Genomic DNA, 18,981 nt, shown 5'->3' on the forward strand with positions numbered 1-18,981 from the left:
TCCCATAATTTGTTGTTGCCTTGTGCAGCCTTCAGTATTGTCTGGTGTGCAGCCTATTCCTTTTGATCAACATTTGCAGAAGAGAGTAGAGGCATGGGGAATTAGAGTTTGGGGTCCAAGAAGAAAAAATGACAGAAAGAAGATGGCGGACTGAGAAAAAAAAGACACAAGATGAGAAGGGAAAGAGTCTATGAAAGATAGCTAACTGAACTTTACACTACTGAAAATTTAACCTAATGATCTGGTACTCAGGAAAGAGGAAACAAGTGGAGACTACAGCAGGTTCATCTATCTTGCCCTCTGCAAAGAGCCTAATTAACCTCAAAGTTAGAAATGAACACATTTATTTATGTAAAAGATTTTTATTTTTCCCCCCACTTCAGTTGTATCTCATGTCTTTACAAAAAGAAGTCCCGGATTCTGGTTGCTTCAATCCAGGAAATGTAAGCAGAAGTCCTTGTAAAGACACTGGGTTTGTTCTCCACTTTGCATCCAATAGGTCCAAAGCTAACTACACCATGCACTTCCCACTTTTCTCTTCTAATCTGACAGACCAGTGGTCCACCTGAATCTCCCTGGAAGAAACAAACAACCATTAGACAGGACTTGGAATTGCAAGAAATTGCTTACATGCCAATGACTTTGTGCTCTTTAATAGCTCTATTAACAAACAGAACAAATCAGACTTTTTGCATGTCACATAATGCATAAAACACTCCTAGATCTATTTTTAACAGGTGTCATTAAGGTATAGAAAAGGATGTAGAGCTACACTGGAGTTCTTAACTCTGAGGCATCTTGTGCTACTTACAAGAAGCGACGAAAGCACCATGTTTTAGAAGGATACTCTTGATGAGATTTAGCTGTCAGGTTAGAGTCCTCTTTAGGATTACCTAAACTGCACAGTTTCAAAACAACATGGGCCACCTGAACAGCATTTTCTGCCAAACACATAAGGATATTAGATGCAGACTGAGTCAGCTCCTTGTTCTTTAAAGCTGTCTAATCATTTATTGGATTAAGAAAGTGGATGATTCAAATACAATATACAATGTATATTGTATAATACAGTATACAATGTGTTTCATCTCTTAAATCATAGGTCTGGATCAAGACTAGGTTGGTCATTACTAACATCTGATGGGTGTTCAGTGGCCCACATGAAGTGAATTAGTGGTCTTGATCCGATTCCTACTAGAAAAATGTACAGATCACAAAAACCATTTCTGCTGACACTAATATGCCCTACAGTTGGGCAGTCATAGCAGAGAGGTCAAGGACTGCATAGGCCAATGAGCCAATTACTTTAGTAATTCTTGAAGGGATGCATCCAGAGAGGGTAAAGGGCATGTTGACAGCATTGTGTAGGGAAGTTTGCACTACAGCTGCTTGTGCTGTAGCTGATCTATGGGAAATACAAATAACTTCAGTATTCAGGGCTACCAGTCACTTTTCACAAGCACTAAAAATTAACACTCCCCAAGTCTTCCCACATCCAAAAATAAAACAATTTATTAATTCCCTTAAGTAATGCCTGACCAAAAATCATCATAAAATATATGAAATAATATATTCCTAGAAATTACCTTGGAATTGGTACATATCTTTCACTCATTATAATACAAAGAGGTGGAAAAGTTAAATACCTTTAATTTGACTAGTCAAAAAGTGATAATACACAAGCTTTTGACAAGAGATACCTTTGCAGCAGTTTGGGGCATTTTTAGCAACCTTTTTTCTAAGGATATATACAGCTATGAACATTTTTCCATATATTGTTGAACTGCAATGGGCTTAAAATAATCTCTTCCCAATTGTCACTCCCACTCCCCCCAACATTGAGGTCAGGATACAGAACTAATGCTGCAAACCAGGCCAGTCTTCTGTAATTTGAGGCCTCTGACAATCCTAGTCTATGCCACTGCTTTAAAACTATTTCTCTCCAATTGTATGAGGGATGTCCAAACGTTGTCCTACTAAATACCACGTTTAAACCTCTTAATTGCTTTTAACAGAGAAGCTTGCAACAGCCTTTATCCCGAACATGGGAGTATGCCCCTTGAAAACTACATATCCCAGCATGCAGTATGGACCCTTGCATATTGAGAGTATAATATTCACAGGCCACACACACTTCTCTTTAAAGATAGGGGCAGCAGCAGGCCGTTTTTTAGAAAGCCACAAACTACATGTTAGCTACCCCTGTACTGAACAGCCTGATGTTTTCATTCATAGTTGGAATTAACAGCTGAGTTTTGTACCTGACAGGCAGCAGGAGGCTCCCCAGTGTCCCTGAATCCAGCACAGAGCATTGACTGCCGAACTCTGTCTCCCCAGAACTTCTTTAGGCGACATGTACTGAAATCTATGACTGGTAACTTGGCCTGGTTCAAAACCTCAGACAAAGCCAGGTTTTCTTTCCCACCTTAAATAGATAAAATAGATGAGAAAAGGGAACATGAAAAACATTTCCGTTCTAAATATGAACATTTCAAGTGACATGGAATGTAATTTAACAGTATTCATGTACAAGTTACAAGAACTTGGGTCTACTTTGTTCCAGATTAAAAGATTCCCACCATTCCACTTTTGTTTCCAATTTGTTAATTCAGATTTTTTGTTTGTTTTAAATAATTATATTGTGTATGTGTTTATTCCACAAGTATAGTCAACTATGAAATTGCATTTCCCCACAATTTATTGTCACAGGATCCAACTATTCATTCATCCCTGGGCAGGGTCATGATATGGTGGCAGGGCAGCAGAGGGAGGTTTGTAATGCTGCTGTCCATGTTTTATCTGTTTTGCAGATAATGAGACTTCAGTCTCCAGGACTAAAGAGCCTGGCACTTTTCATGGGCATTAGTTAGAATATAAGCTCTTTGGGGCAAGGATTGTATCACAGATGTTTGTACAGTGCTTAAAATGGGGCTGTAATCCAGACTGGAACCTCAAATGTTCTACCCAAATATAAAATAAATAAATAAATACATACATTAACATGAAAACAGGGAAGAACCTCAGAATAAAATCTGAATGGTTGTTGAAAGATTTAGCTGTGCAAGTATGCAGGTATTATGGTAGCATGGGCAGTAACTGTTACCAAAATGTCATGTACACTCTTTGGGGCAGGGACTGTTCTGTGTTTATACAGTACCCAGCACAATAGGGTTCTTGACTTTGACTGGGACTCCTAGGTGCTATGGTTATGCTGTTATAACAGTAACATTTAAGAGAATAAGTCAGTCACCTATTTCAAGAAGTGCTGTTATACTAGGTAAGCTATTTGGTTTTCTTGTGCCTCAGCATATATGAAGGTACCCTGCCTATATTGCTATGTGCTTTTAAAATAATCCTCCTCTATATCATTGGAATTTCAAAGAATAACTGGCTAAAAGTTGGTCTCTGACAGGCATTCACCTTCCACAGACTCGTGAAGTCTAACCTCTGAACCCATGCTATGAGAAGCACTCAGAAGTACCTCTTGTGTTCCCCCATCCAGTCACCCAACAGAATTGTCCTGGATGAAGAGTGCTGTCTCTCTTAGGCAGGCAGGCATAGTGAATAAAATGGTTTGTTATAATGTCTTCTACAGGCTTGACCAAGGCAATGTCATAATCCAGCTCATTTAGGTGAGGGTAGCAGAAATGCTCATGTTGATAAATTCGCTTCACACGGTAGACTCGCTCTGTGGATTCGGTACGATTAAGGTTATGCTTGCCCAGGAGAATTCGCCAGTTTGCTGCATCTTCTACCTTTCCTCTAAAAAATTAAAACAACATAGGGTGTCATTATATTGAACCTAATGCCCTCTTTTTAATGAGTTTTTTCCACCTAATTATTATGTGCAATACTCCCCACACTCACATAATTGACCAGAAGGCTGTTTACCCCAAACTTGCAATTATGTAGTGTTATTTTGACAAATAAAATGTTGTGAGTTTAAAATGACATTGTTTAGAAGTGCAAAATGGTAGCCTGCTGAAATGAGTGGGGGTATATTTATGATGAAAAATGAGATCCTGCCAAAGAAGTAGATTAGAAATTACTTTAAAGGATTCTGCTGACACAATAAATGTAAAGAGCAGCTTTCCTAGTATTTAACAGCAACAAAGATACAGTTTGACTCTTCACTTCAGGAGGAAACAATGCATCATTATTTACAGCAGGCCTCCATATACAGTGGGAATAAACATATTATAGATGCTTAGGAAGTATCTATAAAATACAACAATAAAAAGCAGGTTTAGAGGCTTAGTGCACTTGTCCTCCTCCTTTGGACACTGCACATGAATGTATAACAAGGTTTTGCATCAAAGATTCAGTACCATTTCTAGTTGACTGAGAAAAAGGAATGAATTTTATACATTTCTTTAGGGTAAAATGCATTCCTCCTGAGTAAATGTGCTTTATACCAGGAACTTCAGCTCTCATTCAGGAAGTATTTACTGGGACTATTCCTGTGCTTAAAGATAGGTGCATGCTTAAGAACCTTGCTGAGTTGAGGCCTAAATGAGGACTGGAGAGAATGGAATTCATTCCCTCACTGCTCTAACTATGGGCAGGACATAGGACTTGTAGCTTTAGATGGGATTTCTAGCTACTGAATCTGTCAAGCTTTACCACCGTGCAGCTTAAGTGGCATGACAGGCTTTACACAGGGTCTTTGCAACAGGGTGAATTTTAATCTTACACCAAATTACATATTGGCATGGAGGTTGGCCAGATATTTTTCAGAAAGTTTGAAGTTTTCTTAGTTAGACTGTAACTTACTGAATAGTTGGAATGACTTATTGTTGAACAAGATCAATGCAAGATCAGTTGCATTAGTTTCTATTGTTACTTGTTTTACACTGTACTTCACCTGCATGGCTTCTCCATACTGTATAAACTAAAAACTACATTACAATTATTTTAAAAGGGGAGTTACCAAATTTGTGACACATTCACAGGTCATTATCATACATGGTACAAGAAAAGGAACACTAAATACAAAGAAAATTTACCAAGTACAGAAAATAACTGCTTTATGTGTCATTATATGAAAGAATAATAGTGGTTTTTTGTTTGTTCAAGAACAAGTTTGGAACATTGATCGCAGAAAGCAAGACATTTTAAGAACTGGGTAAATCCATATTTGCTTGATTTTATTCCTTTCTGTGATGGTATATTTCTCAGTCCACGTAAAAAAACTAAAAGTTCTTTTGACCTCATTTATATGCTTTCTTTCAATATATTTTCCTAAGTAATATCCCATGGTTGTCATCTTTTGCATTTTGATGGATTTTTCTTTTGCTATTAACACCCTAATTTCTAGGTTATGTTCCCCAGTTTATATTCCTGGGGGAGTTCTGCACCACTGCGCAATGCAGAATTTTCCAGAAATTAACGAGCACACAGAATTTCCTTTGCCCCATAGAAGTGGGCTGCAGTGCTGCTAGCTGCCACTAGGGGCTGCTGGACCCAGCAGAGCACAGCTCACACATAGAAGACACCGCTGTGAGGGAGGGGGAGAGAGCTAGAGGGTTCCTGGCAATTGCAGTTCCCAGCATGCCCTGAGGGAAGGAGAGGGCAGTGCGCAGGAAACTCCGTGAAAACCTGACACTGAGCATCAGGTTGTTTCTCCCTCTGGATCCCTGGGCTCTGGCGGGTAGGGAGGCAGGTGTCTGGGCTAGGGGGCGCCATGGCTGGGCTCTGGGGAGGAGGGGGTTTGGATGTATTGGCTGGGGGGGCCGTGCAGCTAGGCTCTGTGGAGAAGGGGTTGTGGGTATCTTCCCTCCCCTCCCCCCCCACTGGGCTCTGGTGGGTGGGGAAGGTGAAAGAGAAATAGGAACTGGGTTGTTATAGGGTTTCTTTGTTCCTGGGGGAATTTTTGTGTGTCTGTATTGTTAGAGACATACCTGCTGACAGGTATTTTGAAATAAATTATCAAAATAATTGAAACTGGTGTGATTATGTAGTGTTATTTTGACAAATAAAATCTGCAGAATTTTAAAATATTGTGCCCAGAATTTTTAGTTTTTTGCCTTGAATGCCCCAGGAGTAAGTTTAAGAACCACCCCACTGGTATGCACAATTTCCCTTGATCAGCAGGGTTACCATACGTCCATATTTTCCCAGACATGTCTGGCTTTTTGATTCTTAAATCACCATCCAGGAGGAATTTTTAAATATCTGAAAACGTCTGGGATTTTGCCATTATTATTTTTCCCCAAAGAAGAGTTGATCATTCAAGAAAGAGTGAATGTTGATCACTCGAGAAAGAAAGTGAATGTTGATCACTCGAGAGAATGCCTGCCTTTTCCCCCTAGCTCCCAGCGCTTGCGCTGCAAAACAGCTGTTTCGTGTAGCTGGGAGGGTGTTAGCCGACGGCCAAGGATGTTTGGTGAGGTGCCAGCTATGCCCGTTTATACCATCCGTGACTTTAACCACTAGGACGCACTGTCCCTTCGCGGCAGGCAGCCCGGGCTAGGCTGACGGATGCCCCAAGGTCCTAACCACCCGTGACTTTAACTGCTAGAGCTCAGAGCTCCTTCGCAGCGGGCAGCCAGGATTGACTGACAGGTGCCCCAAGAGTTTGCCCCGTGGAGGCGGCACAACTCAACGCTAGGCTCTTAGTACTCTCACCTAATGGCCAGGCTTTAGAGCCAAAACGGCTGAGGTTCTTTAATTGTGTTGGCTGCTTTACAGTAAACCAGAGAAAACAAGTCAGGCTTATGCATAAATGGTTACCAAAATTTATTAAGCTAGATTCTAATCATGTGGTTACAAAATTGCTAGTGCCTACTTATTTAAATGTAGAGATGTTACACACACAAACAAGTTACAAAACTGAAGCCACAATCCCAAAGAAAGAAAACAAAGTATAGAGCTCTATTTCAAAATATGTGTACACTAAAGATAGGAGATCAGGTGTGGGTGCTTCTTACCCTCCTTGCATCTCTCGATTCCAGCGGTGCCAAGCCAGGATCGGTCACTCAATTCCGCGGAAAGACGAATAAGGGACAAGGCTTAGGGACCCTCTTAGCTGCAGAAGCCTTGGGAGGCTGTCACTTATCTGACCAGCAGATAGATAGTGAAAAGCACTCAAAAATCATGGTGCTGTAGGTCCCCTACTTATACCTCTGTACTCCTTTATTCTCTTTCTCCTTTCTTATGCCAAATTGAGGCTGGTCTGTCTGGGTGACGCCAGCTTTCGCAAGAGTAGTTTACACTTGCAAGGGAGAGAAACAATAAGTTTCGACTACTGGACATTTCTTTTATCAAGGTAAATATTTTCCCACCTAGGATGTTGGTGTGTGTGCGCATCACGCTATTTAGTAGGGGCTAAGAGCCATGTCTGTCACAGGGCCTCTGCCTGCTGTGAGCTTAATCGTTGTATCTGCTCCCAGAGGCACATTGTAGCAGCACACCTGTGCTTTTCACAGCTTCAAAGGCTGTGCTGGAATATATGTTAAGTGCCCTGTTACGGCTTCCTCCTGTGTTTCCAGCAATGCTGGTCTGAGGGGGGGGGGGGGGGGGGTGGCTGTCTGGCTGGGATGGAGAAGGAGAGGGAACACCGCACGCTCAGGGGAGGAGGCAGGGCCGGGCCGAGGATGGAGTTGGGGCAGGGACTTTGGGGAAGGGGTTGGAATGGGGGCAGGGAAGGGGTGGCAGGGAAGGGGTGGTTGGGGCGAGGTGGGGGGGTGCGAGCAAATACCCCCCCTCCATGGAATGTTCTCTTTTTTGAATGTTCAAATACGGTAACCCTAATTTCTGTCAGTCTTTCTGATGTCCCTTTTCATGGTGGCTCTGAGTCACAATGGCTGAAGTACAGAATACATGTAATTCTGCACTTATTTCTGCTTTCAGTGGTAATGAGTATACAAAAATATATTCCATAACCTCCAAGAACTCAAGCAAAAACTGCAAATGTAAAACTTACTTCTGAAAGCAGTGGGCAGCAGTGAGAACCCAGCTTTTGTGAATGAGAGTCCCTCCACAAACATGAATAAATTTGCTATTTGTTCTAGTCCAAACCTAGAAAGAAAAATAAAGTTAGAAAATAATAGAACTTTATGTCAGAGGAGATTTCATTCTTGGGCACTTGAAAGGAATGGATGAACTAATGGTGGCTAATGGATGAACTAAAGTGCCCTCTACCGAGCAATATGTGTCACTAGCAGTTGTGGAAGAAATCTGTTTACCCCGGCATTCTTTTTTCTGTGTGTAAAATGATGCTAAAGAATTGTTAAGAAAGACCTGTCTGCTAATGCCATTGTGGAATAAAGATGGGGTAGTGAAAACCACTGTTAACTAATAAGCAATAATTATGAAGATATTTGTATGTCCAGACTGCCAAGCCCTCATTATTATGTTTTACTGCTGTAATCTGGTCTTTTCTAGCATTGAGGCCAGCCCTATTGCCCCCTCAAGTCTATTCAAAACATTGTTGCAAGGATCATTTACCTTGTTTGTTGTTCTCATCACATCACTCCCTTCTTTGCATCCCCCTGTTGGTTCCTCTTCCAACATTGCAGTAAACACATGGAGGGTAACAACATTAATATGGAAGACAAGGACAGAAGAATCTTGCACGGAAGACTCCTTTGTGTTTTGTTTGTGAATCCTATCACAGCCCATTATCTCTCATTTTATTTAAATCATAGATTATGGTAAGTTATTTTTAACTTAATTTGCCCTTGCATGTTATCCATTTCCACATCCAAATTATCAGATGTCAGCCACACTTCAATTATTGATTCTTTATATATACATCCCATTCTCTTCCCTGACTGAGCTTTCTCCTGCAGAAATATAGTCTTCTTTGATGACCAAGAAAAAGGTATCAGTGGTGGAAAGTAGGGGACTATCTGAGTTAGAGGTTCTGGAGAAACCAGTTTATAAAAGACTCCTTCTGGATGAATGAGACTATGATCTCCTTTTTTTATTGTGGTGGAATAATTCAGTCACATACCAATCTACTTTGCTTAGATACAAAACAGACGATATTACTAATGATGAAAATGTGTTGCTGTCTTGAAGTTCTGTATTTTCACCAATGTCATACAGAAATACCCTCCATCCCTCTTCTTTCTATTTCATCCCTCTTGCCTGCATCTGTAACCAAGTCTTCATTATTTTCTAGGGAATTATTTTCCCATGAAGCTGCTATACAATTCTCGGTTTTAAAATTTATTTTTAAAGTGGCCAGTCCTCCTACTATTAAATATACAGGGCAGTTAAAGAGAGAAAAGAAAATTTCACCAGTTGGTTTCAGGGGGGTTGGGATGACTAAATCCTTAATTAAATGTGCTTCCATCAACTTTTTGGAAAGTATACTTCAATTCAGGTTTGATGGCTACATACTGTAGCTCACAAATATTTTACAACCATAAGAAACTACTTATATATAAAATTATATAAATAGTTCTTAGACTGCAATCCCTTTATTTAAAGATTTGTGAAAAGCACTCTTTATCTATACATACATTTTACCATTGACTTCAGTAGGAGAAGCTTGTGGCACAATATAGAGACACAAGTTACATTCACTTGCTTGGCTGCACACACACTCTTAATAACTTTATTACTGACTTCAATAAAAATGTTGTACTGACAAAGGACAGCCAGGTTTGTTACTCTGTCTAAAGGTCATTGTTACCTGTAATGAGACTTGCCAAGGCCAAGAATGTGGCCTTACTTCGTTGCCTGATATAATCCTCTCCACCGTGTTTGGTTGAAAATATGGAACACCACAGTTTGTTGGCCAATCTAAAATACATAGCTAAATAAATAAGTCCGCAAGATCATGTTCTAACAGTAGTAGGCTGATTCTGAAATGATGGGGCATGCAACTCAAACATGCAGAGAATTTGGAAAAATGGGGTAAAATGACAATCATTAACAATGTACTGTATTCACCAGCCTTGTATTCATATTACTCTCTTTTGTACAATTATGCATGCATGTATAGTGATAGTAAAAAAGTTAATAGATTTTAAACTTCAAATAGATCAATAAAATACATGGAAGAGTTTATTGTGTGAGCTTATTAGTTTTTACACCCACAGCTGCTATTTTCAAATGTCTATGACTAGTTTGCTTTTGGGCCAAAATTCCTTTTGCTTCTCAATTTACAAATGATTGTTTCTCTGGAATGTGTGATCACTTTCTGTTTGACTACTTTGGAGATATCTTATTGTGAGAAGATTTTCAGATCTTTTATTGGTTTTGTGTTACTGGTTTATTGGACACATTCTTTTGAATTTTCACTCAGATACCTCAAACTGCATCTTTCAGAAACTTCATATTTACCATGGAGGCACAAGGCAATAGGGACAAATGCCCTTGACAGGTTTGAAGAAATGTGAATTAAAAGTACAAAGTTGGGTATTTAAAAATAGCCCACCCTTCATCAGGAGCCTGATCCTGCAATCTCTAGTCACACAATTGGTTCCAGTGTGTAAATCAGGTGCATGACAATCTTGCCAGGTGTCAGTGCCGTCACTGGAGTCTCCAAGACTTCCCTTTTAAAATGGGGCTTTCAAAATATTAACAGAAATGGCAACTTCTTACCTAGGAGCAGAAGAAATGACTTATTTGGGCTATTAGGTAGGGTTGCTGAGCATTTGACCAAAGAAAGAAATCCTCATGGAACCCAAATAGCTCCTTCTGATTTGACCCGAGGTGCCCCGTTTCACCTCATGGTATTAATTATTATTATTATTATCTGGTTGTTTTTGGGTTTTTTTGCCAGTTTCTAGGGAGCAGCCATTAGGGTTTGGTATCATTAACAGCCAACAGTGTTATGGCACTAATCAAGTCATAGTTATAGTAGATATATTGCAGATGCGGAGAAGGGGGAACATTTGGCAACAGAGAGCACTATTAAGCAGGGAAGGAACGAGCTTATCAAACAAGTTTAAGCGTGTGCACAGGATCTGCTGAATTAAAATCCACTGGCTAATGGCATTAGCCTGTTTAATAGTTTTTTCAAAAAAAGAGATCATGTAGTGTCAACTTACCGACGTTCAGGAATTTGGGATGACGTGCATTCTGGACTGAAGATGCTTGTGCTAAAGAAAGCACTAACAGCAGCATAAGCAAACCGTCTACAATCATTGTCAAGAACTTGATCAGATGAGAAAAGAAGAGAGACTGAATTTTTGTACTGCAGCACAAGTGTCATTACTGAACATGACACTGGAGGGACAGGACCATAAACACCACAGCTTGTTGTTACTTTCATGATAACTACAGCAAAACAATGCAGGGCAGATCAAAACACCAAGGCCTGGATGGTTCTGCCTGTGGTTAGCATTCTTGTTATGACTGGCTGTGGGAGGGTGGTTCTCATCAGCAGTTTTACACTGGAAGGCACAAACAAAATGGGCATTTCTGCAAGGTACTGTCGTATGTTTTGGGAATTTTGGTCCAACATCCACTTTATGATTAATGATTTACAAGCTCAAATGAAGAAAGCCATTGAATTTTTATTACTTGATAAAAATGAGTGGCAGATCCAACCACTGAGCAGCAGATGGGGCTAGGGAACCTATTTTCTATGAAGTAACACAAACACACTTTAATTCATTGAAAGCTCTTGACCCAGATTCATTAAATTATGCTACCTTTAACCACATAGGGAACAAAATCTCTCCTCATGAGGCTAAACAGCTTGCAACACCATGTGGTTAATTGTTGCTGGGGTTGCTTTTTTGCCAGTAAGAAAACAGTATGTGGTTGGAAGAGGGTTAAGATTTTTTGGCATCATTTCCTCATTCGTGTTTATTCCCTTCCTTTTAAAAATTCCCTTGAAATGTTGTTTGAGCAATGTATTCTGTAGTATATGGATGGCTGATAATAAGATAGATGGCATCTGTTTAAGTCACATATTAGTTGGGATTAATGCTTCTAAAGACTTACAGACTGCAGCTTAGTACTCTGCTATCTGAATGCATTGACCCTTCTGCATGTGATGACGGTAAGCTCAAGAGCCAGAATTTCTAGAGCTTTAGAGAGGCAGAAACTGTACATTCAAACAACTGCAGCAAAGCCTGCAAGTGTGTTTCTTGATCTGATACAGACAAGAGTTAAATGTGTGAAGAAATTGGACATCCAGCACTTCCCCTGAAAGGATGTTCCACATAATCATAAGAAAGGTTTTTCTGATATTCAACCTAAGTTTCCTTTTCTTAATTAAATCCCGTTATTCTTTGGGGCTTTCTTTTCCAAACAGGAGCTTCAGTTCTGCAAGCCCATGTCAGCCCTGAAAGGGGGTGACAGGAAGAGGAAATGAACCAGTTGTACAGTACTCCCCAATGGCAGTTGCAATCTCTCTAGGCCAGGAAGCTGAATCTCTCATTTTATAAAGTGGTGGTGATATTGAGAACATTCATTCTTAAAACAACCAGTGTCTTTAGCTGCAAGACTGACATTTCATCTTTCCAAATAAGAAAAACACAGATCTTGTTCATCTACAAATTACACTCTCCATGCAAAATGAACACACATCCTGTTACCTTTCTGCCCTATTGCAGAGCTATCCTATTTAGAATGTCCAGTTCAACACAGGAGGCTAGACAGCACTACTCATTTTCATTGTCTGTAGTGATACAAGGGTGTGCGGTAGTTACAGGCATATTGAAAAATAAGGGCTCTGCCCAGAGGAACTTACAGTCACCGGTTTCTTATCCTCAAATGGCTAGATGAATCCAGCAACATGAACTATTAACGGGGTGAGATTTTAAAAAAGATGTGGGTTAGACATTGGTTTTTAATTGAGCCCCTCATTTCAAAGCTATTTTGCTGAAGAAAGTGAAAAAAATGTAATTTATAAACCAAGTAAACCCCATAATCTCTATCTTCCTAGCCAAGAAAGCAAGACATAAATGACTAGTGTCATGAAGTGTTCTGTATGGTTATTTAGCCCACACTAAGGGTTTACTGAACGTACTTATTTCCATCTAATAAACCATTCTTCTCCCACCCTTTTTTTCCAATTAACAATACTACTTAACACTATTATAGCATTTTTTATTTTCAAAGAGCTTTGAAACCATGAATTAATCTCCTCAACATGGCTGCAAGGAACAGTTGCAAGTATTACCTTCACAGCTGGGAAAACTCATGAGAGCAGTGTCTTGCCCAAGTGACAGAGAATGTAAGGGTCAGTTCCAAGGCTAGAACTCAGAAATTTCTGGCTCCCAACCTTGTGGTAAGAGCCCCACATCAGACATTATGGCTTAGCCGCACCCTTCCCCAAAAAGTGTTTTTCCTACAAAGAACTATATGACTTTGTTCTAATTTTAACAAGGAACAAACAACCTTCTGTCCCACCAAGGACCTCTTACCTCACCACGCTTACTGGCAGATCACTATTTCCTTGGATTTACAAAAAAGCTAAATAATTGTGTAATGAGTCTGCCACCACAGAAGTGATCCTTTCTTATTGCTTCAGATCATAAGGACGGCAGGAAGAAATGCCTCCCCAAACACATACCTCTTTGAACAACTGGCTAATTGCCTTATAGGGAGTAGGGATTCTTTTCCTCTGAAGTACCAGCAATTAGCCACACTGGGAGGCAGAATACCAGGTTGTCTTGAATTCATTGCCAGTTTGCATTCTTTCACATGAAGGCAAGTGGAGCCTCTGGGGATGGAAATTCTCATCTTGGAGTCTTGGTGCAGATTCAGGTTCACCAAGCTCAGAGTATATGGTTTGTAATCCCAGGGCCAGATTAAAAAAAGATCAACAGGCATATTTTTTATTTTTATTATTTTAGTAAGTGCTGGTGTTATTTGTTGTCTCTCAAAAAAACTGGAGCCTGGTTAGTGCTCATGAAAGTCTTGGAGATCAAAGAACTCCAATTTGGACTAGAACTGAACCAGTGACCTAGAAGTGACCTAGAAGTGACCTAGAAGGGAACAGCTTTGTAACGTGTTACCTGACAGGCATTTAGATTCAAAATGCGAAAAGTAACTTTCCAAGGACCACATCCAAAGTGAAAAGAGAGGCAGTTTAAAAAAAGAGGCAGTTTTCATATTTCATCCACAGAGTTAATATTCAGATGAATATTTTAGTTTTCCTAAATTCCCATTAAAAATCTCTTCTATTTTAATCCTTTCCAAAAGCAAAGGAAATCCGCAGATGCGCACACTATATTTGTTAACAAACCACAGTGACTCAATTAGAAGCCTAAAGACCTGAAATGCCCAAAATAAGGGAGCATCTGTTTTTTTTGATTAGCAAGACATTGACCTGATTGCCTTGCTGTCCTTCCCCTGCATTTGCTGTTTATTTTTCTCCTACAGTGATAATCAGATATTGGTAATGTAGTAGCAAATCTGTGCCAGTACAGTACTATAGGTTTATTCACTGCAGCGGTTTATATAACCTAGTAGTTGTAGTACTAGCTTCTAATCTACACTGTATAGCAGCCTATCATTGTTTAAGAGACATTGATCCTAATTGGTCTCTTCTTCCGCTTACAATTCCCTTCTAATCAATACCAATACTATTTTAGGACTTATTACAATTATTTTGAAAAAAATTACAGTGATCAGAACTATCCCATTATTTTCAAATGATTTCCCAAAATTTGTGTGTGAACACACACACACATTTTGGGAAGAGGGGATCCTACAGTTCACATGGCAAATCAATTAGCTGGAAATTTTAACCTTATAGTTTAAGTTGCATTATATTAAAAGCAAATGAACAGAAACCAGACTTTAGGAACATGTTTCACTCCAGCCAAATGAGGACACGAGGTTGGTGGAGGGCAAGTTGTTCAGGATGGCCCCTCCGCTAGTGTACTGTACACATCCAAATAGGCATCCCTGTGACTATACATTTATCACGTATGCAGTTTTTTAAAAAAATCACAATTCAATGTAGATGCACATCCAGAAATCACTAAAAATTACATTTAATGTCAGGAAACCAAACTGACCACGTATAATCTGTAATATAGACACAGTATGACAGACTAACCTGAGATCCTTTTTTTGTGTCATGTGTTTGTAAGAAAGAGTTATTCAGGATAAAATTCACATTACATGAGTCATTCATGATTCATTAGGTATCTTTGGCAATATTGTACATTTATGTCTTAGTTACATTGCAAGTACTAATTCCTTTGGATACTTATCATGTAATTCATTATAACTATATAGACTAATTTAAGTGATGTTGCAGTAGTGTCGTCTATCTATACATTGTCCGTGACATATGTGATGTATAGAATTAAGTCAGACTAGCAGAATTGAAGTTACTCTGCACATTTATATTACAGATCACTCTTACTCATTAACTATATAGCAATTACAGTGTAATTAATATTATGCCCTTTATATATTACTAAAGTGGTATTTATGGCTCTGTAAAGTCTAAAATGCAATTATGTTATAGTTTTTAAAAACAGCATACTATTTCCCCAAACAATTTCAATCTAATAGGATGCTAAAGAATGTAAGTTGTATTTTTAAAAAGTTTTCCTAACTAGAAATTATTAAAGTACAAAGTACAATAACATGACCTTAAAAGATCTGTCTTTTAGAAAAAAAGTGTATCATTGCTTGTAATATTATTCACATCTAATACACAAGGACAGAGGAATACTATAGTAAACAAAAAAGTCAAGGAGCTACAAATATACAACCCTTCTGCTTTCTCCGGTAATAGATCTCCTTGGAGTTTCTTGTTGAGTTCTCAGGTAATAGATCTCCTTGGAGTTTCTTATTTTATGTCAACTCACGGTTTCCCACCCTATTCTAAAGTGACTGGATTGTCCACACTAGCTGCGTTAAGTCTTAAGTTGTAATGTTTATTTACAAGACAGTTTAAATGTTGCAGTCATGTAGCTATGTTCACTCCACAACAGTATTGGAACGGGCACAGCAGCTTGGGTGTCTCAAAGAGTGCATCATTGTTCTAAATGGCCTTTTCTTTGCCTCTTTAGCTGGAGGTGACTCCTCAGTACTTTTCCTAGAGAGCTCTATAGGCTCTGTCTGGAATTGTTCTATCTGAATTTCAAGATGTTTTTGAATGGCTAATCCAAGAACTTCTGGGTCCACTGCTGCCCCATATACTTCCCATGTCATCCCTTCATCATCCCATCTCACTTCACGTACTGGAGACTTTGGGGCCTCTTGGTCATGTTCTAAATTAACCTCTGGGAACACATGAGGGTGACCTTCAGCTACAACAGATGGGCTTGTGGCCACAGACTTGCATTCCACTGTTGAAATGGTTTGTGCCTCTGCATCTTTGCACTGAAGAGGAGATTTCAGTCCTTTGGTTAAGTCATTCATAGAGGTCATAGTCCATGTGTCTTTAGTCTTCATTATCAAATCTGCACGTTGCTGGTCATGCAACACAATGTAAGAAGCCTTCGTTTCCTGTTGAGCTCTGCTCTGTTGAATGCAGTGCTGAGCATGTGACAGATGCTCCCCAGGAATACTACAGCATTTCAGGATTCGCTTTGCATCCAGACCTGATTCGCTAACAGATGACACAAGTTTAGGAAAGGTCATGATATCTGAAGTAGGCAAGGACTGACGATATCCAGGAGTTACCTGTTCTCTTCCCGATTCACTAACTGAGCATACCAACCTTGGAACAAGTTGAAGAGATGGTATTGGCAAAGAATGGCAATAGGCAGAAACAGTGCCATCTATCTTCATAGCAGAGTCCTGCCTTGCACTGCAGGGTAGAGCAGTGCTGTTGTGAATTGTCATCACTGTGGCAGGGTATATACCGCTTGATACGTTATTGTAAGTCATGCCACCTTGACTAAGCCCAATTGATTGACTGCACATTGTCCTGTTTGGGAAACCACTTCCTGGCATGTGTGGTCCTAGAATGGCAGTGTGAAATGTTCCAGGATCTGTATAAATGGTAGTGTTATATGTTATACCGCCACTGTCAAAGCTGTTTGTGGGCACTTTTTGGTCGCTATATGACGTGGGAATCTGAGTCACCTGGTTTTGATAGTTAGGAGTATTTTCATATGTTCCAGAGCCATATCTCGGTCTTAGGAAAGAGGTGTTATGCACTGATGTATCATAACTACTGCTAGAAGAACTTATAATGGAGTGTGTGGCACTGGTTTCCATGTGGGTGACAGAACTCTGCTGCTTGCAACTGCATGTTAGGTCAGAATGGCTTCTCTGAACTACAGCTTCCAGTCCTTCCGTTCTATTCACACTTTGCTGGTGTGTATCACAGACTGAAGAAATGTTTTCAACAGTGCTACTCTTGACATGCATCCTAGTGTCCTTTTCTTCCAGGGATATTGGAATCTGGTCAACGGTCAGGAAGTGGTTTGTAGTGGTAGCTCTGTTCTGCACATTATCACCTGGTGCATGATCACTCGTGGTTCTGACAGCAGATGAACTTTCCACCATTCCCGACTGTGTAGAAGACCATTCAGAACTAGGGGTACTTCCAACATCATTCTCACTCACCTGTGTCTGGCAGACAGTACTACTGAGGCTCTTCTTGAGATCTTGTTTGCTGCTCTGTCTTTCATCAGAACTCACTTGCCCAACGCACGCCAGACTTGAGGAACTCTTAGACAGAGGGTGGCTGTTCAGATTCAGGGGATGGTGGCAAACAGAATTTAGTGTTTCCTGAGGGGAATGGGTTTGGACCTGGTGGCTGTTGGCTGCCATGGCAAATAAGGGACCTGCAGGAAGAAAAGAGACTTTAAAAAACAATTCAAGAAGGAATGTGTAATTAGCAATACTCAAGATCAGGAAATACTTATCATCCCTATGGAGCCATTGCTTAGGCTTTCCTTGCTTTTTATAGTCAAAAGCATGTGCCTCCAGAGATCAAAGTACAACATCTTTCTTTATCCTCAAGTGGATCAGTTTGTTTTTACCATTAAGATTGTTATACAAAGGATGTTTTTCCCAAATTGGGTTTGTACTTCATGATACAGAAGGAGAGTCAAGTCTCTCCTGATTTTACTGAAAACCACGTCTTACGATGTCCAGAGACAGGCACTGTGACCACCCACAACTTAACTGAAGGGAAGGCACATTTTTAAACAAAGATGAACACTCAGGAGAAAAGTTATTAGGAACCTAAGTTAAACAGCTGTTGTGACAAACAAAACACAAAAATGTTTTCAAGATTAAAAATCATTTCCTCTCACAGCTGTTCAGCTTTTAGTTCCTTGTGATGTCATGATTTTCACAAATTATCCAGTCATCGAGTCTTCAAGCATAAACTGGATTTAAGTTTCTAAATTGGAAAAAAAAAAAAAAAATCAACTCTCCTGCCCTGCCCCCTCCCCCAAATAAGCCGAAAATCCTTTAAAGCCTTATTTAAATATTGTTTAAAAAAGGTAAAAGAGGAGACTAGTCATGTGGCTTTCCCATTCTGCTGCTAGCAGTACAAACACACACTGCATATGATCTAAATTTACCCCTTTCCTGGCAGTTACCTTAACACACTCACACCCACCCAACCACAACAATTCAGATTATTGCTGGATTTCCCCTGTTATCTGTCCTACCTCAGAGAGACTGTCATGGCCCTTTATTCTTCAAGGTTGCAGTTATAGGATTCACCAGGTGAGTTAGCAGAAGAGCTCTAACGAGGCCAATTCAATCAGGCTGGATGTGGCCCATTCCCAACAGTTGACATGAAGTTCAGCTCTTCTTGACAGCTGTTGGGAATGGGCCACATCCACCCTGATTATATGGCCTCATTAGTACTGACACACACACACACACACACCCCTTGGTAAGGCAACTCCCATCTTTTCATGTGCTGTATATTTATACCTGCCTACTGTATTTTCCACTCCGTGCTTCTGATGAAGTGGGTTATAGCTCATATGTCCAAATAAATTTGTTAGTCTCTAAGGTGCCACAAGCACTCTTCATTGTTTTTGCTGATACAGACTAACACGGCTACCCCGCTGAAACCAGAAGAGCTCTGCATCTCAGAACAGGGTTTCCTTTTGCAAATTGCCTTAAGAATCC

The 18,981-nt window shown here is 39.9% G+C and overlaps 2 protein-coding genes across 2 annotated transcripts; both read right to left on the minus strand.

The window, feature by feature from the left end:
* Window positions 1-398: 398 nt before the first annotated feature.
* On the minus strand, window positions 399-11,103 carry LOC144268185 (elastase-1-like). Its single transcript, XM_077822837.1, has 6 exons — window positions 11,007-11,103; window positions 9,644-9,753; window positions 7,925-8,019; window positions 3,482-3,762; window positions 2,262-2,425; window positions 399-575 (listed from the first exon to the last, which is right to left on the minus strand). The coding sequence occupies exons 1-6, from the start codon at window positions 11,101-11,103 to the stop codon at window positions 399-401; spliced, it is 924 nt and encodes a 307-aa protein (XP_077678963.1).
* Window positions 11,104-15,852: 4,749 nt separating this feature from the next.
* GPRIN2 (G protein regulated inducer of neurite outgrowth 2) lies at window positions 15,853-17,658 on the minus strand. Its single transcript, XM_077821127.1, has one exon. It carries the CDS (start codon window positions 17,656-17,658, stop codon window positions 15,853-15,855), a length of 1,806 nt encoding a protein of 601 aa, XP_077677253.1.
* Window positions 17,659-18,981: the final 1,323 nt, after the last annotated feature.

Source organism: Eretmochelys imbricata, chromosome 7, assembly GCF_965152235.1.
Source record: "Eretmochelys imbricata isolate rEreImb1 chromosome 7, rEreImb1.hap1, whole genome shotgun sequence".
Lineage (NCBI taxonomy): Eukaryota > Metazoa > Chordata > Testudines > Cheloniidae > Eretmochelys > Eretmochelys imbricata.